We start from the raw sequence: 17,614 nt of genomic DNA on the forward strand, positions 1-17,614 counted from the left end.
AGCATTAGGCGGACGACGTCGTGGTCCGTCCATCGCGTGCTTCCATAGCTCCTTATCTTGTTGACAAGGGTCTTGAGCCAGTTGTATGTTTGGGTTGGCTCCTCCCCCCTTATCATAGCGAATCTCCCAAGTTCGCCCTCCACCAACTCCATCTTGGTGAGCATGGTGACGTCGTTGCCCTCGTGAGAGATCTTGAGGGTGTCCCAAATCTGCTTGGCATTGTCCAAGCCGCTCACCTTATTGTACTCTTCCCTGCACAAAGATGCTAAGAGAACGGTAGTAGCTTGTGCATTTCTATGGATTTGTTCATTTATAAGTATAGGGCTATCCGAGCTATCAAATTTCATTCCATTCTCCACAATCTCCCATATGCTAGGATGGAGAGAGAATAAGTGACTACGCATTTTGTGACTCCAAAATCCGTAGTCCTCCCCATCGAAGTGTGGGGGTTTGCCAAGAGGAATGGAAAGTAAATGCGAATTCGAACTTTGTGGAATATGAGAATAATCAAATGAAAAGTTCGAATTGACCGTCTTCCTGTAGTCGTTGTCGTCGTCCTTTTGGGAAGAGGAAGATTCGTCGCTGTCGTAGTAGACAATCTCCTTGATGCGCCTTGTCTTCTTCTTCTTCCTATCTTTTCGTCTATGGCCTGAGCCCGAGTCGTTGGACTTGTCATCCTTTGGCTCGTTGACGAAGGACTCCTTCTCCTTGTCGTTGATCACGATTCCCTTCCCCTTAGGATCCATCTCTTCGGGCGGTTAGTCCCTTTCTTGAAGAGAACGGTTCTGATACCAATTGAGAGCACCTAGAGGGGGGGGTGAATAGGTGATCCTGTAAAACTTCAAAACTTAAACCACAAAAACTTGTTAAGTGTTAGCACAAGTATGGCCAAGTGGCTAGAGAGGAGTCAAAACACAATAACCACAAGAAATCAATCACAGAGATGACACGGTGGTTATCCCGTGGTTCGGCCAAGTACAAAAACTTGCCTACTCCACGTTGTGGCGTCCCAACGGACGAGAGTTGCACTCAACTCCTCTCAAGTGATCCAATGATCAACTTGAATACCACGGTGTTCTTGCTTTTCTTTTCTCAATCCCGTTTGCGAGGAATCTCCACAACTTGGAGCCTCTCGCCCTTACAAAAGATGTTCACAGAGAATCACGGAGCAAGGGAGGGATTAGCAACTCACACACGACACAAAGATCACAGCGAATAAGCACACACAAGACCCAGACTTGGGCTCAAGAGACTAGCACACTAGAACGGAGCTCAAATCACTAGAATGTCGAACAAGTGCGCAAGATTGATGTGTGAGTGATCAAGAGTGCTCAAGGAATGCTTGGTATGCTCCTCCATGCGCCTAGGGGTCCCTTTTATAGCCCCAAGGCAGCTAGGAGCCGTTGAGAACAAATCTGGAAGGCCATCCTTGCCTTCTGTCATCGGGCGCACCGGACAGTCCGGTGCACACCGGACACTGTCCGGTGCCCGATTTCTTTCCTTAACTGGCGCAGCCGACCGTTGCCGACCGTTGCAGATCTGGCGCACCGGACAGTCTGGTGCACACCGGACAGTCCGGTGCCTTCTTCCGACCGTTGGCCAGACCACGTGTCGCGCGCAGATTCCGCGGCCGACCGTTGGCTCACCGGACAGTCCGGTGCACACCGGACAGTCCGGTGAATTTTAGCCGTACGCCGTCGGCAAATTCCCGAGAGCGGTGTCTTCAGGTCGAGGCAGCCTGGCGCACCGGACACTGTCCGGTGCACCACCGGACAGTCCGGTGCCCCAGACCGAAATAGCCTATTGGCTGTACACAGCCAACATTCTCCTTTTCTTCTTTTCTCTGTTTCTAACACTTAGACAAATATATTAGTACACAAAACCAAAGTACTAAGGCCTAGAAACATACCTTTACTTATGATTTGCACTTTGTTCATCCATGGGCATAGATTTACATTTAAGCACTTGTGTTGACACTCAATCACCAAAATACTTAGAAATGGCCCAAGGGCACATTTCCCTTTCAGCCGGCACGGCCCAATTAATCCCAATCTATTTAATTTTTTTAATTTAGTAAGATATCAACTTTATATTGTTGTTATATTTGGAGTTTATGTGGTTAGATGATGCTAAAATTGTTTAATATCTTTAATTTAGCAAGTTATGAACTTTATATGGTTATAATATTTTGATTCTATGTTATTAAATATACGGGCCGGGTTTGGACCGGCACGACCCAACGAAGGCACGACATGGTTTAGGGCCGGGCTGGGCTACCGTTTTAACACTTTGGGCTGGCACGGCACAGCCCAAAAATTGTTTGGGTTTTCCTGGTCCGAATCCATTTGTCACGAAGCACGATGGGCTTGGACCGGGCTGGCCCGGCCCAATTCCAAGTACTAGTCCTTCCTATATATTATAAGGCGAAACTGTCTCTAGTTCAAATACCAATAAATGTATTTAAATATCTCCATACTGCTGGATCATTGTACGCATGTCTACAAACAATACACACTTTATATCATGTGACTAGAGTATAAAGTGACTACACCTCATACATGCTAGGACGGGGAGTAAGGAGGAAAAACAAATGTAGAGCCTTAATCCCATCCCAGGTGGGACATCCGATGGCTACTTGCTTTTGCTAGTTTGTTCGACAACACATATAAGGCATCCACAACAGAACGTCGCCCTGCTATGCTACCCACCTACTAGTAGCATTATATACTGTTGCCACTCTGCCAGCACAAGGCCACAAGCACACAAAACCACTCACTCATCTCGTCCACGGTCCACGTAGACGTAGGAGTGCTCCAACCACAGGTCGGGCCACACGTTTGCACGGCTGCAGAGGAACCACCTCGCGCAGACAGTGGCGGGCACTGCCGTATCCCCCGCTGCCCCCCTGGTGGGCCGGGGACGCCCGCCAACATGTGGATGCCTTCAGCAAAGGCGCGAGATGAAGTCGGCCCTGACGTCACCGTGCCCGTGCCCGTGCCCGTGAGGCCGTGCCCCACCGTCCCCGTTCGGAGAACCACGCGAGGGAGGTCCGTCCAGCGGTGGAGACCTGTTCGTCGCATGGGCCCATGGCGGGGGCGGGGGCGGCCGGGCGTCATCGTCGTCATGTCGATGCACGTTGACGTTGCCACGCTCGTGCTCTGCGGCCTCGTCGCTTCACTTTAGCGCGCACGTGGGCGTGGCGTGGCCGTAATATTTTTACCACAAAAAAGAAAACCATACAACGGAGTAGTGCCGGTAATCGGGTCTATTGACGTCATCGTCGGGGTAATCCGGTTACGTGCAACCCAAGTTTACGCCTACGAATGCTAATTGGTGGTGTGCACACATACCCGTAGTAATTTGCATTGCACTTTAATATACTAGACCTCTCAACTCCGGTACTCCCTCCCTCCACGTGATTTAGTTGTTTTAAATTTGTCTTAAATCAAACTATTTTAATTTTAACCAAACATACATATAAAATTTAAATATTTTTAACTTATTATAGTAGTTCAAGTTATGATAGATCTACTAACTTTACTTTTATAATATAAAATATTATGAAACATCCAATATAGTCAGTCAAATTTGATAGTGATGGACTTAATAACAGAAAACGGTAATGATGCAACTCTTTACTCTAGTGAGTAGTGAGGGAATCTAGCCCCCTCAATCCACTCAATTGCTTTTGATCCCAAATAATTCCTAACTATGTCCTGCAATGCAGGAGCATTGTAATAGAGATTTAAAACACTCTATAGCTACTTTGTATAAGCCAATTTATTGCCACAAACATGATGTATTACGAGCAGTGCACTCTCAAAATTCCCAGTACCAATTTCTTTTCGTTTACATTTTTTTTCTCTGGAGCAAACCTCAACTCGATTGCTGGAAAAAAAAACGATGATGCTCAAATTTGATAGACACTCTCAAAACTGTATTCTCGGCGACAAACATAGCTGTCCACAGGATTATATATATATAATTCTAAATAAAAGAAAGAAAAGTCGCGGGAAAGGTGAAGCACACAGCGGCCGCCGCTTCCTGCATCCAGCGGTGGTGGTGTGGTGGTGCCGATGGTTCTCTTTTTCCCGTCAAGCTGTCATCGGCGTCAGCATCCATCCACCGTAAGCGGCAAGGCGGCCGACCGCTACCCCCAACCATCGCGACCCCTGCCCCTTCCCCGTTCGTCCCCTCCCCCGGGCCGCCGCCGCCACCAATCCCACCTCCTCGCCCTCGCCCCCTCGCTTTGACCCCCCTCACCCGCGAAGCTTCGTCTCCTTGACCCCTCCTCCCCCTCTCTCTATTTATCCCCCTCCCTATCCACTCCCCGCCCTCTCCAAGACCAAGACCAACACCACTCCACTCCCTCCATTTCCCTCACCTCCCGCAGCAGCTAGCCGCCAGCCAACAACCGAACCAACCAACCAACCCACAGGCCACAGCGAGCGAGTAAAGCGTCCAATGGTAGCGATGGCGGCCGTGCAGCAGCAGCAGCAGCAGCAGCGCCGCGACGCGGAGGCGGAGCTCAACCTGCCCCCGGGCTTCCGGTTCCACCCGACGGACGAGGAGCTGGTGGCGCACTACCTCTGCGCGCGCGCCGCGGGGCGCCGCCCGCCGGTGTCCATCATCGCCGAGGTCGACCTGTACCGCTTCGACCCCTGGGACCTGCCGGAGCGCGCCCTCTTCGGGCGCCGCGAGTGGTACTTCTTCACGCCGCGGGACCGCAAGTACCCCAACGGCTCCCGCCCCAACCGCGCCGCCGGGTCGGGCTACTGGAAGGCCACGGGCGCGGACAAGCCCGTGGAGCACGAGGGCCGGACGGCGGGGATCAAGAAGGCGCTCGTGTTCTACCACGGCAAGCCGCCGCGCGGGGTCAAGACGGAGTGGATCATGCACGAGTACCGCCTCGCCGAAGCCGGCGGCGCCCGCGCCAAGAAGTCCGGCGCCGGCACGCTCAGGGTAAGCGGCGAGCACATCGCGTCGAGTCTTCTTCTTCCTTGGTCTTTGTTTCCTCGTCGTAAGGAGTGGCCAGGGTGCTGACCTGCTTGCTGTTGGATTGATTTTGATTCTCCTGCAGCTGGATGACTGGGTGCTGTGCCGCCTGTACAACAAGAAGAACGAGTGGGAGAAGATGCAGCAGCAGAAGGAGAAGGAGAAGAAGGCGATGGAGTCGGAGGCGTCGCTCTCGCACTCCCACTCCGACACGCGGACGCCGGAATCGGAGATCGACGACGACCCGTTCCCGGAGCTGGGCTCTCTACCGGCGTTCGACGACATGGGCGCAGCCCCAGCCCCTGCCGGCGTCGTCCTGCCCAAGGAGGAGGTGGAGGACTTCGGCGACCTCGGCGGCGACGACTGGCTCGCGGGCATCAACCTCGACGACCTGCAGATGCCGGGGGACGCCGCCGATTTCTACGGCTCCATGCTCGTCTCGCCGATGGCCGCCAAGATGGAGCCGGACGGCGGCTTCCCCTTCTTCTGAGATCCTTCGGCGACTCCGGGGACGACCGGATGCAGCGCAACGCAAACTGTGTATAGTTCAGATTTTCTTCATGGAACCAACAACAACAAAAAAAGTTCTTGCTAATATCTTGTTCTAGTGGTGTAGTGCAGAAGTAGCAGCAACATGATTGAAGTTCCATTGTAGTACTGATGTTCATCGCCACTTGAGCTGTGACAAGTGACGACATTCTTTCGTTTCTTGGCTGCAAATTCTTCGTTGTCCAGAATATAATTTCAGATGGGTAATGCCAATTCGGGACGTGTTAACTTGTTTCTTGCCTCTGAACATACAATAGCTTGTTGTGCTTGGTTGCGAGAGCGGTTTTTGTTTGGAGCCTTAAGATGGTCCATTTTTTTTAAATATCTAATCAAGATTCTTGATGTACTTCTTTAAAATATCTTTAATCAAGGTTCTTGATATACTTCTCTAAAATATCTAAAATGAAGATTCTTGATACACTTCTTTAAAATATCTTGGTACAATTTGATTGTTCAGATGGTAGATGCCGACAAAGAAAATTTTAGTTGGTACTCCCTCCGTTTCTTTTTATTTGTCGCTGGATAGTGTAATTTTGCACTATCCAGCGACAAATAAAAAGGTTTCTTTTTATTTGTCGCTGGATAGTGTAATTTTGCACTATCCAGCGACAAATAAAAAGAAACGGAGGGAGTACCTGTGAACATCGGACGGCCACGATATCCATGTTTGGCCACGCTGTTTCTCTCGCCGGCAAATGCTCCCTCTGTCCCGTAACAAATATTAATAGGTATATTTCTGAATTTCAAAAATCGTTCCATAACAAATGCTAATAATTGCACAAAAAAAAAGATGTTCAATGCTGTGAAAATTTCTGTGTATAGTTACAAATGGCATAGACTCCACGATATTTTCTGTGTAAATTACACATCTTTGAGAACTCTTCAACTTGTTTTATTTTGAACTTTTGATAACTGCGATCTTGTTATTAGCTTTCCCGCACCAAACTTTCTTTTTCGATGCTTTCGAAATACCAATTTTCGTTTTAAAAAAATATAAAAACAAAAATAGCTTTAGCATTTACCGACCTTTTTCACTCCTAGTGGATAGAGTACTTGATTGAAACAACGGTCAGCTTTAAATTTAATAAAAGCATGATAACGTGGTGTTAATAAATGATAGGAATATACTCAGAAGATCTAGGATGAGCGGTGATTCTGAATTGAACTATAGTAATTTATAGATTTTTTTTTTAAATACAGTATTTCTGTTGTATCCGTTTAGTTGTGATTTCTGAATTTTGGCGGCGATCCTGTCGTAGAAGGCTGCTGAACTGAACACACGACAAAACTCCGACCCTTTCCATCGATCGCTCCTGCGCAGCGGCAGCGCGAGCTGTCTCTCTATTCCGCCCCACATGGACTCCGGCCGGCGTCTCCGCCGCTTCTCCTCGCCACGCCTGTCGCGCGAGACGTCGCGATTCCATCGCGTCGGTTCAAATATTCTGGATGGCTGGCAGGTCAGACAGCCGGAGACATCGAAGAGTCAACTGAAAACACAGCTATCAATCACGTAGTAGTATACTACTATTGATGGGTACCTGAGCACCTTATAATATATATAAATGCTCGTTACTGCCGAAGATTTTGTGGGACACCAGTAAGTACCACACACATGACACAGATGCAGCGTACAGTACTGACTTCTAGATGGTCAAAGGGGCAGAGCTGTACCTGTAGCTGTAGCCGTATCGTATCGTCGAATTTGCTGGTCAAAATGGTACGCTGCACCTGCATATGTTGTACAGTAGTCCCACACATCACATCGCGGTGTGGTCGACTCCACAGTCCACACACACAACGGTTAGGGTTAGAGGCGGGCTTCTCCATTTATTACGCCACGATTTAGGAGCTTAGATTGTGTTCAACGGTTGTCTCCCCTAAGACTACCCGCAGGAAACAGCGGTAAACAAGACTCTACCAACGTCCGTCCAGTTAGCTATTACAGTAAAAAAAGCAGTGCAGCGGGCCGGGGCACCTCATCATCCACCACTGGAAACGTAGGGTGAGGAAGCAAAACGTTATATACAACGTACCTATCTCCTTTCCTCTATCAGAGTGTTCTACCCTCCACGCACGTAACAGGGGTACGAGGCACATGAAGCAAAGGGGAAAAAGATGATATAATATACAGTAGTTGATATATAGAGTAAATATAACCACGGTAGATTATGCTATAGGGTAGAGAATCTTGCTTACGAGGATAGAATATTTCTTTTAGAGTACAAAATATAAAGTAGTATGAGCGTGGATAACCTAAAGCTCTAGGGACACCCTAAAACCGTAACAGTTACTTTTAAATGGCACCCTACATTTAGAGACGCATCCTCTTAACCCCTATATCTACGGTGTTCTCTCTCTTCCATCTAAACTTTTCATACTCTAAACCGCGAACTAAACACATAATTAATATGCATGTAACATTTTTGTCGGGACCATAATTAGGGGTACCCTCAAGGCTCCTAATTCTCAGCTGGTAACCCCATCAGCACAAAGCTGCAAAGGCCTGATGGGTGCGACTAAGTCAGGGATCGGTCCATTCGAGGGATCCGATCACGCCTCGCCCGAGCCCAGCCTCGAGCAAGGGCAGCCGACCCCGGAGGATCTCTGTCTCGCCCGAGGCCCCCCTCCAGCGACGAACATACTTCCGGCTCGCCCGAGGCCCAGTCTTCGCCAAGAAGCAACCCTGGCCAAGTCGCCAGCCAACCGACCAAATCGCAGGTGCATTTAATGCAAAGATGGTCTGACACCTTTATCCTGACGCACGTCCTCCAGTCGACAGAGCCGAAGTGACCGCAGTCACTTCGCCGCTCCACTGATCGGCCTGACAGAAGGACAGCGCCGCCTGCGCCACTCGACAGAGTGAGGCTGACAGGCAGTCAGGCCCGGCCTCAGGCACCATAGGAAACTTCGCTTCGCCCGACCCAGGGCCCGAACTCGGGCTCAGCCCCGGAAGACGGCGAACTCCGCTCCGCCCGACCCAGGGCTCGGACTCGGGCTCAGCCCCGGAAGACGGCGAACTCCGCTCCGCCCGACCCAGGGCTCGGACTCGGGCTCAGCCCCTGAAGACGACGAACTCCGATCCGCCCGACCCCAGGGCTCGGACTCGGGCTCAGCCCCGGAAGACGACGAACTCCGCTTCACCCGACCCCAGGGCTCGGACTCAGCCCTGGCCTCAGCCGACGGTCTCCGCCTCGCCCGACCCAGGGGCTCGGACTCGACCTCGACCTCGGAGGAGCCTCCACATCGCCCAACCTAGGGCGCGGACCGACCATGTCAACGGGAGGCGCCACCATTACCCTACCCCAAGCTGACTCAGGCTACGGGGGACAAGACCGGTGTTCCATCTGGCTCGCTCCGCCAGATAGGCAATGATGGCGCCCTGCACTCTCTGTGACGACGGCGGCTCTCAGCCCCCTTACGGAAGCAAGAGGACGTCAGCAAGGACTCGACGGCTCCGACAGCTGTCCTTCCGCCAGGCTCCAGCGCTCCTCCGACGGCCACGACACCACACGAACCGGGTGCCAAAACCTCTCCGGCTGCCACGATGGCATGTACTTAGGGCACTAGCTCTCCTCCGCTAGACACGTTAGCACTCTGCTACACCCCCATTGTACACCTGGATCCTCTCCTTACGCCTATAAAAGGAAGGACCAGGGCCCTCTTACAGGGGGTTGGCCGCACGGGAGGACGGGGCGACGCGTAGAGTCACTCGCTCTCTCCCACGCGGACGCTTGTAACCCCCTACTGCAAGCGCACCCGACCTGGGCGCGGGACGAACACGAAGGCCGCGGGATTTCCACCTCTCTCACGTCCGTCTCCGGCTGCCTTTCCCCCCCCCTTCGCGCTCGGCCTCGCGCCGACCCATCTGGGCTGGGGCACGCGGCGACATTTCACTCGTCGGCCCAGGGACCCACCGGTCTCGAAACGCTGACAGTTGGCGCGCCAGGTAGGGGCCTGCTGCGTGTTGACGAACAGCTTCCCGTCAAGCTCTAGATGGGCAGTCTCCAGCAACCTCTCCAGCCCAGGACGGTGCTCCGTTTCGGGAGTCTTGAGTTCATGTCCCTCGACGGCAGCTACGACATGATACTCCTTCCCCTGCCGTGCGACAGCGACAATGGCGGCCGACAGCCCACCCGCCGGCGACGGAATCGACGACGTCTTCCCCGCATGGTGGAAGAACAACATTCGAGCTCACCCCGCCCTCTCCCCCGCCGACGGAGGAGGAGGCGGGGCAACCAAGGCCAAGCAGGAGGCGACACCTCGTCGGCTGTCGAGCAAGTCGACGCCGCCGGCGCCCTAGTGGGGGGCGCGTCGGGCATCGACCTCGCGTTCGAGACTAAGACGAGCGCCGTCTCCCCGCAACACGCCAATTCCGAGCAAACGGACGACGCCAGCACGCTCGCGAAAGGCTTGCTGGGCGTCACCCTCGTACCTAAGACGACGGTGCAGTCAGTCCCTGACGTGACTTCGTCACCGCCTGTCGACCAAGAGGTACCCACCGATCCCCATCTCACGCCTTTCGGATTCAGCCTCGACCCGCCAAGCGGCTTCGCTTTGGCGGACGCTCTCGTAGAGGCGAGTCCAAACCCTCTGGGGTTTCGTATGCGGTCACCCTAGGACCGGCTGATGGACGTCTCGACCTACGGGCCCTCTCGGTCCGAGGAAGACGACGTGCCCGACTTCTGTTGGGATTTCTCCGGACTTGGTAACCCCAGTGTCATGCGGGACTTCATGACCGCGTGCGACTACTGCCTTTCCAACTGTTCCGACGGTAGCCGCAGCCTCGGCAACGAGGACTGCGGCCCAAGTCGCGAATGTTTCCACGTCGATCTAGGGGGTCCCTCCGAAGGCAACCATCTTGGTATGCCGAAGAACGGTGATCTCCCTAGTCCTGTGCCTCGCGTTGACATCCTGCGGGAGCTAGCTGTGGTCCCCGTTTCGGCGGGGGGTCATGACCCACAGCTCGAGCAAATCCGCGGGGTGCCGGCCAGGCTCGACGAGGGAGCAGGAACACTTGAGCCGGTCCGCTGGGACATCGGGCAGGAATAGGCGGGCCAACCTCCGGCCGGAGAAGTGCGCCATCTACCCTAGGGTATCCAGCACCGCATCGCCGACGATGTCAGGGTGAGGCCGCCACCCGCTTCCAGTGGGGTCGGCCAGAACCTGGCTGCAGCAGCAATGCTTCTCCGTGCGATGCCAGAGCCATCAACCACCAAGGGGCGGCGAATCCAGGGAGAGCTCAAGAATCTCCTGGAGGGCGCCGCGGTCCGACGGGCCGAAAGCTCCACCTCCCGAAGGCAGGGGTACCCCTCGGAACATCACGCCGCGACTTCCCGATTCATGCGGGAAGCCTCGGTCCACACCGGGCGCACGCGCAACACAGCGCCTGCGGCCCCAGGTCGCCTCGGCAACGAGCACCATCACCGCGACCGTCGGGCCCACCTCGACGAGAGGGTGCGCCGAGGCTACCACCCCAGGCGTGGAGGACGCTACGACAGCGGGGAGGATCGGAGTCCATCGCCCGAACCACCCGGTCCGCTGGCTTTCAGCCGCGCCATACGACGGGCGTCGTTCCCGACCCGGTTCCGACCCCCGACTACTATCACAAAGTACTCGGGGGAGACGAGACCGGAACTGTGGCTCGCGGACTACCGGCTGGCCTGCCAACTGGGTGGAACGGACGATGACAACCTCATCATCCGCAACCTCCCTCTGTTCCTCTCCAACACCGCTCGCGCCTGGCTGGAGCACCTGCCCCCGGGGCAGATCTCCAACCGGGACGACCTGGTCCAAGCCTTCGTCAGCAATTTCCAGGGCACGTACGTGCGCCCTGGGAACTCCTGGGACCTCCGAAGCTGCCGACAGCAGCCAGGAGAGTCTCTCCGGGACTACATCCGGCGATTCTCGAAGCAGCGCACCGAGCTACCCAACATCACCGACTCGGATGTCATCGGTGCATTCCTCGCCGGCACCACCTGCTGCGACCTGGTGAGCAAGCTGGGTCGCAAGACCCCCACCAGGGCGAGCGAGCTGATGGACATCGCCACCAAGTTTGCCTCTGGCCAGGAGGCGGTTGAGGTTATCTTCCGGAAGGACAAGCAGCCCTAGGGCCGCCCACCGGAAGATGCCCCCGAGGCATCAACTCAGCGAGGCGCCAAGAAGAAGGGCAAGAAGAAGTCGCAAGCGAAACGCGACGCCGCCGACGCGGACCTTGTCGCCGCCGCCGAGTACAAGAACCCTCGGAAACCCCCCCGGAGGTGCCAACCTCTTCGACAAGATGCTCAAGGAGCCGTGCCCCTATCATCAGGGGCCCGTCAAGCACACCCTTGAGGAGTGCGCTATGCTTCGGCGCCACTTCCACAGGGTCGGGCCACCCGCGGAGGGTGGCAGGGCTCGCGACGACGACAAGAAGGAAGATCACCAGGCAGGAGAGTTCCCCGAGGTCCGCGACTGCTTCATGATCTACGACGGGCAAGCGGCGAACGCCTCGGCTCAGCACCGCAAGCAAGAGCGTCGGGAGGTCTGTTCGGTGAAGGTGGCGACACTAGTCTACCTAGACTGGTCCGACAAGCCCATCACCTTCAACCGAGCCGACCACCCCGACCACGTGCCGAGCCTGGGGAAATACCTGCTCGTTGTCGACCCCGTCATCGGCGACGTCAGGCTCACCAAGGTCCTCATGGACGGAGGCAGCAGCCTCAACATCATCTACGCCGAGACCCTCGGGCTCCTGCGTGTTGATCTGTCCTCGGTCCAGGCAGGCGCTGCGCCTTTCCACGGGATCATTCCCGGGAAGCGCGTTCAGCCCCTCGGACAACTCGACCTTCCCGTCTGCTTCGGAGCACCCTCCAACTTCCGAAGGGAGACCCTCACGTTCGAGGTGGTCGGGTTCCGAGGAACCTACCACGCAGTACTGGGGAGGCCATGCTATGCGAAGTTCATGGCCGTCCCCAACTACACCTACCTCAAGCTCAAGATGCCGGGCCCCAACGGGGTCATCACCGTTGGCCCCACGTACCGACACGCGTTCGAATGCGACATGGAGTGCGTGGAGTACGCCGAGGCCCTCGCCGAATCTGAGGCCCTCATCGCCGACCTGGAGAGCCTCTCTAAGGAGGTGCCAGACGTGAAGCGTCACGCCGGCAACTTCGAGCCAGCGGAGACGGTTAAGTCCGTCCCCCTCGACCCCAGCAGCGACGCCTCCAAGCAGATCCGGATCGGCTCCGAGCTCGATCCCAAATAGGAAGCAGTGCTCGTCGACTTTCTCCGCGCGAACGCCGATGTTTTCGCGTGGAGTCCCTCGGACATGCCCGGCATACCAAGGGATGTCGCCGAGCACTCGCTGGATATCCGAGCCGGGGCCCGACCCGTCAAGAAGCCTCTGTGCCGATTCGACGAAGAAAAGCGCAGAGCCATCAGCGAGGAGATCCACAAGCTAATGGCGGCAGGGTTCATCAAAGAGGTATTCCATCCCGAATGGCTTGCCAACCCTGTGCTTGTGAGAAAGAAAGGAGGGAAATGGCGGATGTGTGTAGACTACACTGGTCTAAACAAAGCATGTCCGAAGGTTCCCTACCCTCTGCCTCGCATCGATCAGATCGTGGATTCCACTGCTGGGTGCGAAACCCTGTCTTTCCTCGATGCCTACTCAGGGTATCACCAAATCAGGATGAAGGAGTTCGACCAGCTCGCGACTTCTTTCATCACGCCCTTCAGCATGTACTGCTATGTCACCATGTCGTTCGGCTTGAGGAATGCGGGTGCGACGTACCAGCGGTGCATGAACCATGTGTTCGGCCAACACATTGGCCGGACGGTCGAGGCCTACGTCGATGACATCGTAGTCAAGACGAGGAAAGCCTCCGACCTCCTTTCCGACCTTGAAGTGACATTCCGATGTCTCAAGGCGAAAGGCATGAAGCTCAATCCCGAAAAGTGTGTCTTCGGGGTGCCCCGAGGCATGCTCTTGGGGTTCATCGTCTCCGAGCGAGGCATCGAAGCCAACCCGGAGAAGATTGCAGCCATCACCAGCATGGGGCCCATCAAGGACTTGAAAGGCGTACAGAGAGTCATGGGATGTCTTGCGGCTCTGAGCCGCTTCATCTCACGCCTCGGCGAAAGAGGCCTGCCTCTGTACCGCCTCTTAAGGAAGGCCGAGTGCTTCACTTGGACCCCTGAGGCCGAGGAAGCCCTCGGGAACCTGAAGGCGCTCCTCACGAATGTGCCCATCTTGGTGCCCCCAGCTGCCGGAAAAGCCCTCTTGATCTACGTCGCCGCGACCACTCAGGTGGTTAGCGCCGCAATTGTGGTTGAGAGACGAGAAGAGGGGCATACATTGCCCGTCCAGAGGCCAGTCTACTTCATCAGCGAGGTACTGTCCGAGACCAAAACCCGCTACCCACAAGTTCAGAAGCTGCTGTATGCGGTGATCCTGACGCGGCGGAAGTTGCGACACTACTTCGAGTCTCATCCGGTAACTGTGGTGTCATCCTTCCCCCTGGGGGAGATCATCCAGTGCCGAGAGGCCTCGGGTAGAATCGCAAAGTGGGCGGTGGAAATCATGGGCGAAACAATCTCGTTCGCTCCTCGGAAGGCCATCAAGTCCCAAGTCTTGGCGGACTTCGTGGCTGAATGGGTCGACACCCAGCTCCCAACAGTTCCGATCCAGCCGGAACTCTGGACCATGTTCTTCGACAGGTCACTGATGAAGACAGGAGCCGGCGCAGGCCTACTCTTCATCTCGCCCCTCGGGAAGCACCTACTCTACGTGCTACGCCTCCATTTCCCGGCGTCCAACAATGTGGCTGAGTACGAAGCTCTGGTCAACGGGTTGCGGATCGCCATCGAGCTAGGGGTCCGACGCCTCGACGCTCGCGGTGACTCGCAGCTCGTCATCGACCATGTCATGAAGAACTCCCACTGCCGCGACCTGAAGATGGAGGCCTACTGCGATGAGGTTCGGCGCTTGGAAGACAAGTTCTACGGGCTCTCGAGCTCAACCACATCGCCCGGCGCTACAACGAGACTGCGGACGAGCTGGCTAAAATAGCCTCGGGGCGAACAACGGTTCCCCCGGACGTCTTCTCTCGAGACCTGCATCAACCCTCCGTCAAGATCGACGACATGCCCGAGCCCGAGGCACCCTCGGCCCAGCCTGAGGAACCCTTGGCTCAGTCCGAGGCACCCTCGGCTCGGCCCGAGGCACCATCAGCTCGGCCCGAGGCATCCTCGGTTCAGCCCGAGGTACCCTCAGACCCCGAGTGTGAGGCACTGCGCGTCGAGGAGGAGCGGAGCGGGGTCACGCCTAATCGAAACTGGTAGACCCCGTACCTGCAATATCTCCACCGAGGAGAGCTACCCCTCGACCGAGCCGAAGCTCGGCGGTTGGCGCGGCGCGCCAAGTCGTTCGTCTTGCTGGGAGATGGGAAGGAGCTCTACCACCGCAGCCCCTCAGGCATCCTCCAGCGATGCATTTCCATCGCAGAAGGTCAGGAACTCTTACAAGAGATACACTCGGGGGCTTGCGGCCATCACGCAGCACCTCGAGCCCTCATAGGAAACGCCTTCCGACAAGGTTTCTACTGGCCGACGGCGGTGGCCGATGCCACTAGAATTGTCCGCACCTGCGAAGGGTGTCAATTCTACGCAAGGTAGACCCACCTGCCTGCTCAGGCTCTGCAGACGATACCCATCACCTGGCCTTTTGTTGTGTGGGGTCTGGACCTCGTCGGCCCCTTGCAGAAGGCACCCGGGGGCTACACGCACCTGTTCGTCGCCATCGACAAATTCTCCAAGTGGATCGAGGTCCGACCCCTAAACAGCATCAGGTCCGAACAGGCGGTGGCGTTCTTCACCAACATCATCCACCGTTTTGGGGTCCCGAACTCCATCATCACCGACAACGGCACCCAGTTCACTGGCAGAAAGTTCCCGGACTTCTGCGAGGATCACCACATCCGGGTGGACTGGGCCACCGTGGCTCACCCATGACGAATGGGTAAGTAGAGCGTGCCAACGACATGATTCTACAAGGACTCAAGCCTCGGATCTACAATGACCTCAACAAGTTCGGCAAGCGATGGATGAAGGAACTCCCCTCGGTGGTCTGGAGCCTGAGGACAATGCCGAGCCGAGCCACGGGCTTCACGCCGTTCTTTCTAGTCTATGGGGCCAAGGCCATCTTGCCCACAGACTTAGAATACGGATCCCCGAGGACGAGGGCCTATGCCGACCAAAGCAACCAAGCTAATCGAGAAGACTCGCTGGACCAGCTGGAAGAGGCTCGGGACATGGCCTTGCTACACTCGGCGCGGTACCAGCAGTCCCTGCGACGCTACCACGCCCGAGGGGTCCGGTCCCGAGACCTCCAGGTGGGCGACCTGGTGCTTCGGCTGCGACAGGACGCCCGAGGGCGGCACAAGCTCACGCCTCCCTGGGGAGGGCCGTTCGTCATCGCCAAAGTTCTGAAGCCCGGAACGTACAAGCTGGCCAACAGTCAAGGCGAGGTCTAAAGCAACGCTTGGAACATCCAACAGCTACGTCGCTTCTACCCTTAAGATGCTTTCAAGTTGTTTGCATACCTCGTTCCTACGCAAAGTTTAGTCATCAAGGAAGGGTCAGTCTTGCCTCGGCAAAGCCCGACCCTCCCTCGGGGGCTAAAAGGGGGGAACCCCCTCTGCGTCGAATTTTTTCCTCTCGAAAAGAAATCCTTCCTGCCAGAATGTCTTTCGTGCTTTTCGACTACTTCAAAAGTGGATCCTGAAAACGACAAAGTACACGTAAGCAGTCAAGGCTGACCGAGCCGAGGGACTCCTACGCCTCTGGGATACGGATACCTCACTCATCACCTTCTGCGATAAGTAACTCGCGTTCGGATAAGCGATTCCGCGGACCAAACAAGTCTTCACGCTCGAAAGCTCCTCTGCCGAAGCGATTCTTCGGGCCTTCTCGACTGCGTCGGTGACAGAACCCCATGGACGGGCAAGAGCGCGCGTAAGCGGCAAGGCTGACCGAGCCGAGGGATTCCTACGCCTCTGGGATACGGATACCTCACTCATCACCTTTCGTGAAAAGCAACTCTCGCTCGCACAGACAATTCTGTCACCAACGGAAAAGTCCAGATACTCGAAACAAGAGGAAAAGAAGCGCAGCTTTACAACACGACGAGGGTGTGTTTGGGCCTCGGCGGCCGCAGAAAACACACGCTACTAGATGATCCGATCCTGCAGGCCCGGATCTTGACAGTTGAAGGGAGCAGCAGCACCCTCGGCATCGACTACACCTTCGGCGAGGTTCGACCTAGCCTCGGACGGCGACGTGGTCCGAGGATCTCCACTCTGAAGGATGACATCATCATCACGCCCGGGCCATCGCCGCCAGGGTCCTCTTCAAGAATCCGGCTCGAGCAGGCGGCTCGGCTGGTCACTCCGAGGCCTCGGCCAGCTGTCCCCCGAAGGCATCAGCCCGGCCCGAGGCCTCGGCAGATCAACTCCGGCGTCGGTCCCGCTAACGGACGACCCGGCCAGGCTCCGGCCGACCAAGTCTTCTTTTCGAGCCAACTCTGCCTCTGTCCGTGCTGACACCGCTACCCCTGGCTTCGGCTCATCGAAGAGCGGCCGAGGGGTTCCTTTAACTAAGCAAGAGAAGCCTCGGACAGCAAGGCCGACCGAGCCGAGGGACTCCTACGCCTCTGGGATACGGATACCTCACTCGTCAGCTTTGCACGGGGCGACTCGCGCTTGGTGAAGCGGTTCAGACAACCAACAGGCGAGTCTTAGTGCTTGAAGATGAGGAAAAAACACGGCTCCGCGCCAAAAATACATACACGTTCAGGCCCCGACAGCCACAATGAACAAAAGACCGACATTCAAGGTGCCATTACAAACGGAACTTCGGTTCCACCTCCGCAGGTACGAACAACCCCACTCGATGGGGGGGCCTGCGGAGCAACAGAAGACCGACGAACGGCACGCCGTCACCCGCTCCAGCAGCGGCGACGACGACGACTTCTGCTCCGGGGGGCCGAACAGCAGCAGCGATGATCTCAGGGCGGATGCTGCTGCCAGGAGGC

At 55.9% G+C, this 17,614-nt stretch overlaps 1 protein-coding gene across 1 annotated transcript; it reads left to right on the forward strand.

Moving 5' to 3' along the window:
* The first annotated feature begins 4,221 nt into the window (after window positions 1-4,221).
* LOC100273749 (uncharacterized) lies at window positions 4,222-5,763 on the forward strand. The gene is made up of 2 exons (NM_001148157.2): window positions 4,222-4,962; window positions 5,081-5,763. The coding sequence occupies exons 1-2, from the start codon at window positions 4,465-4,467 to the stop codon at window positions 5,483-5,485; spliced, it is 903 nt and encodes a 300-aa protein (NP_001141629.2). The 5' UTR covers window positions 4,222-4,464; the 3' UTR covers window positions 5,486-5,763.
* Window positions 5,764-17,614: the final 11,851 nt, after the last annotated feature.

This window comes from Zea mays, chromosome 7 (assembly GCF_902167145.1).
Source record: "Zea mays cultivar B73 chromosome 7, Zm-B73-REFERENCE-NAM-5.0, whole genome shotgun sequence".
NCBI classification, from domain to species: domain Eukaryota; kingdom Viridiplantae; phylum Streptophyta; class Magnoliopsida; order Poales; family Poaceae; genus Zea; species Zea mays.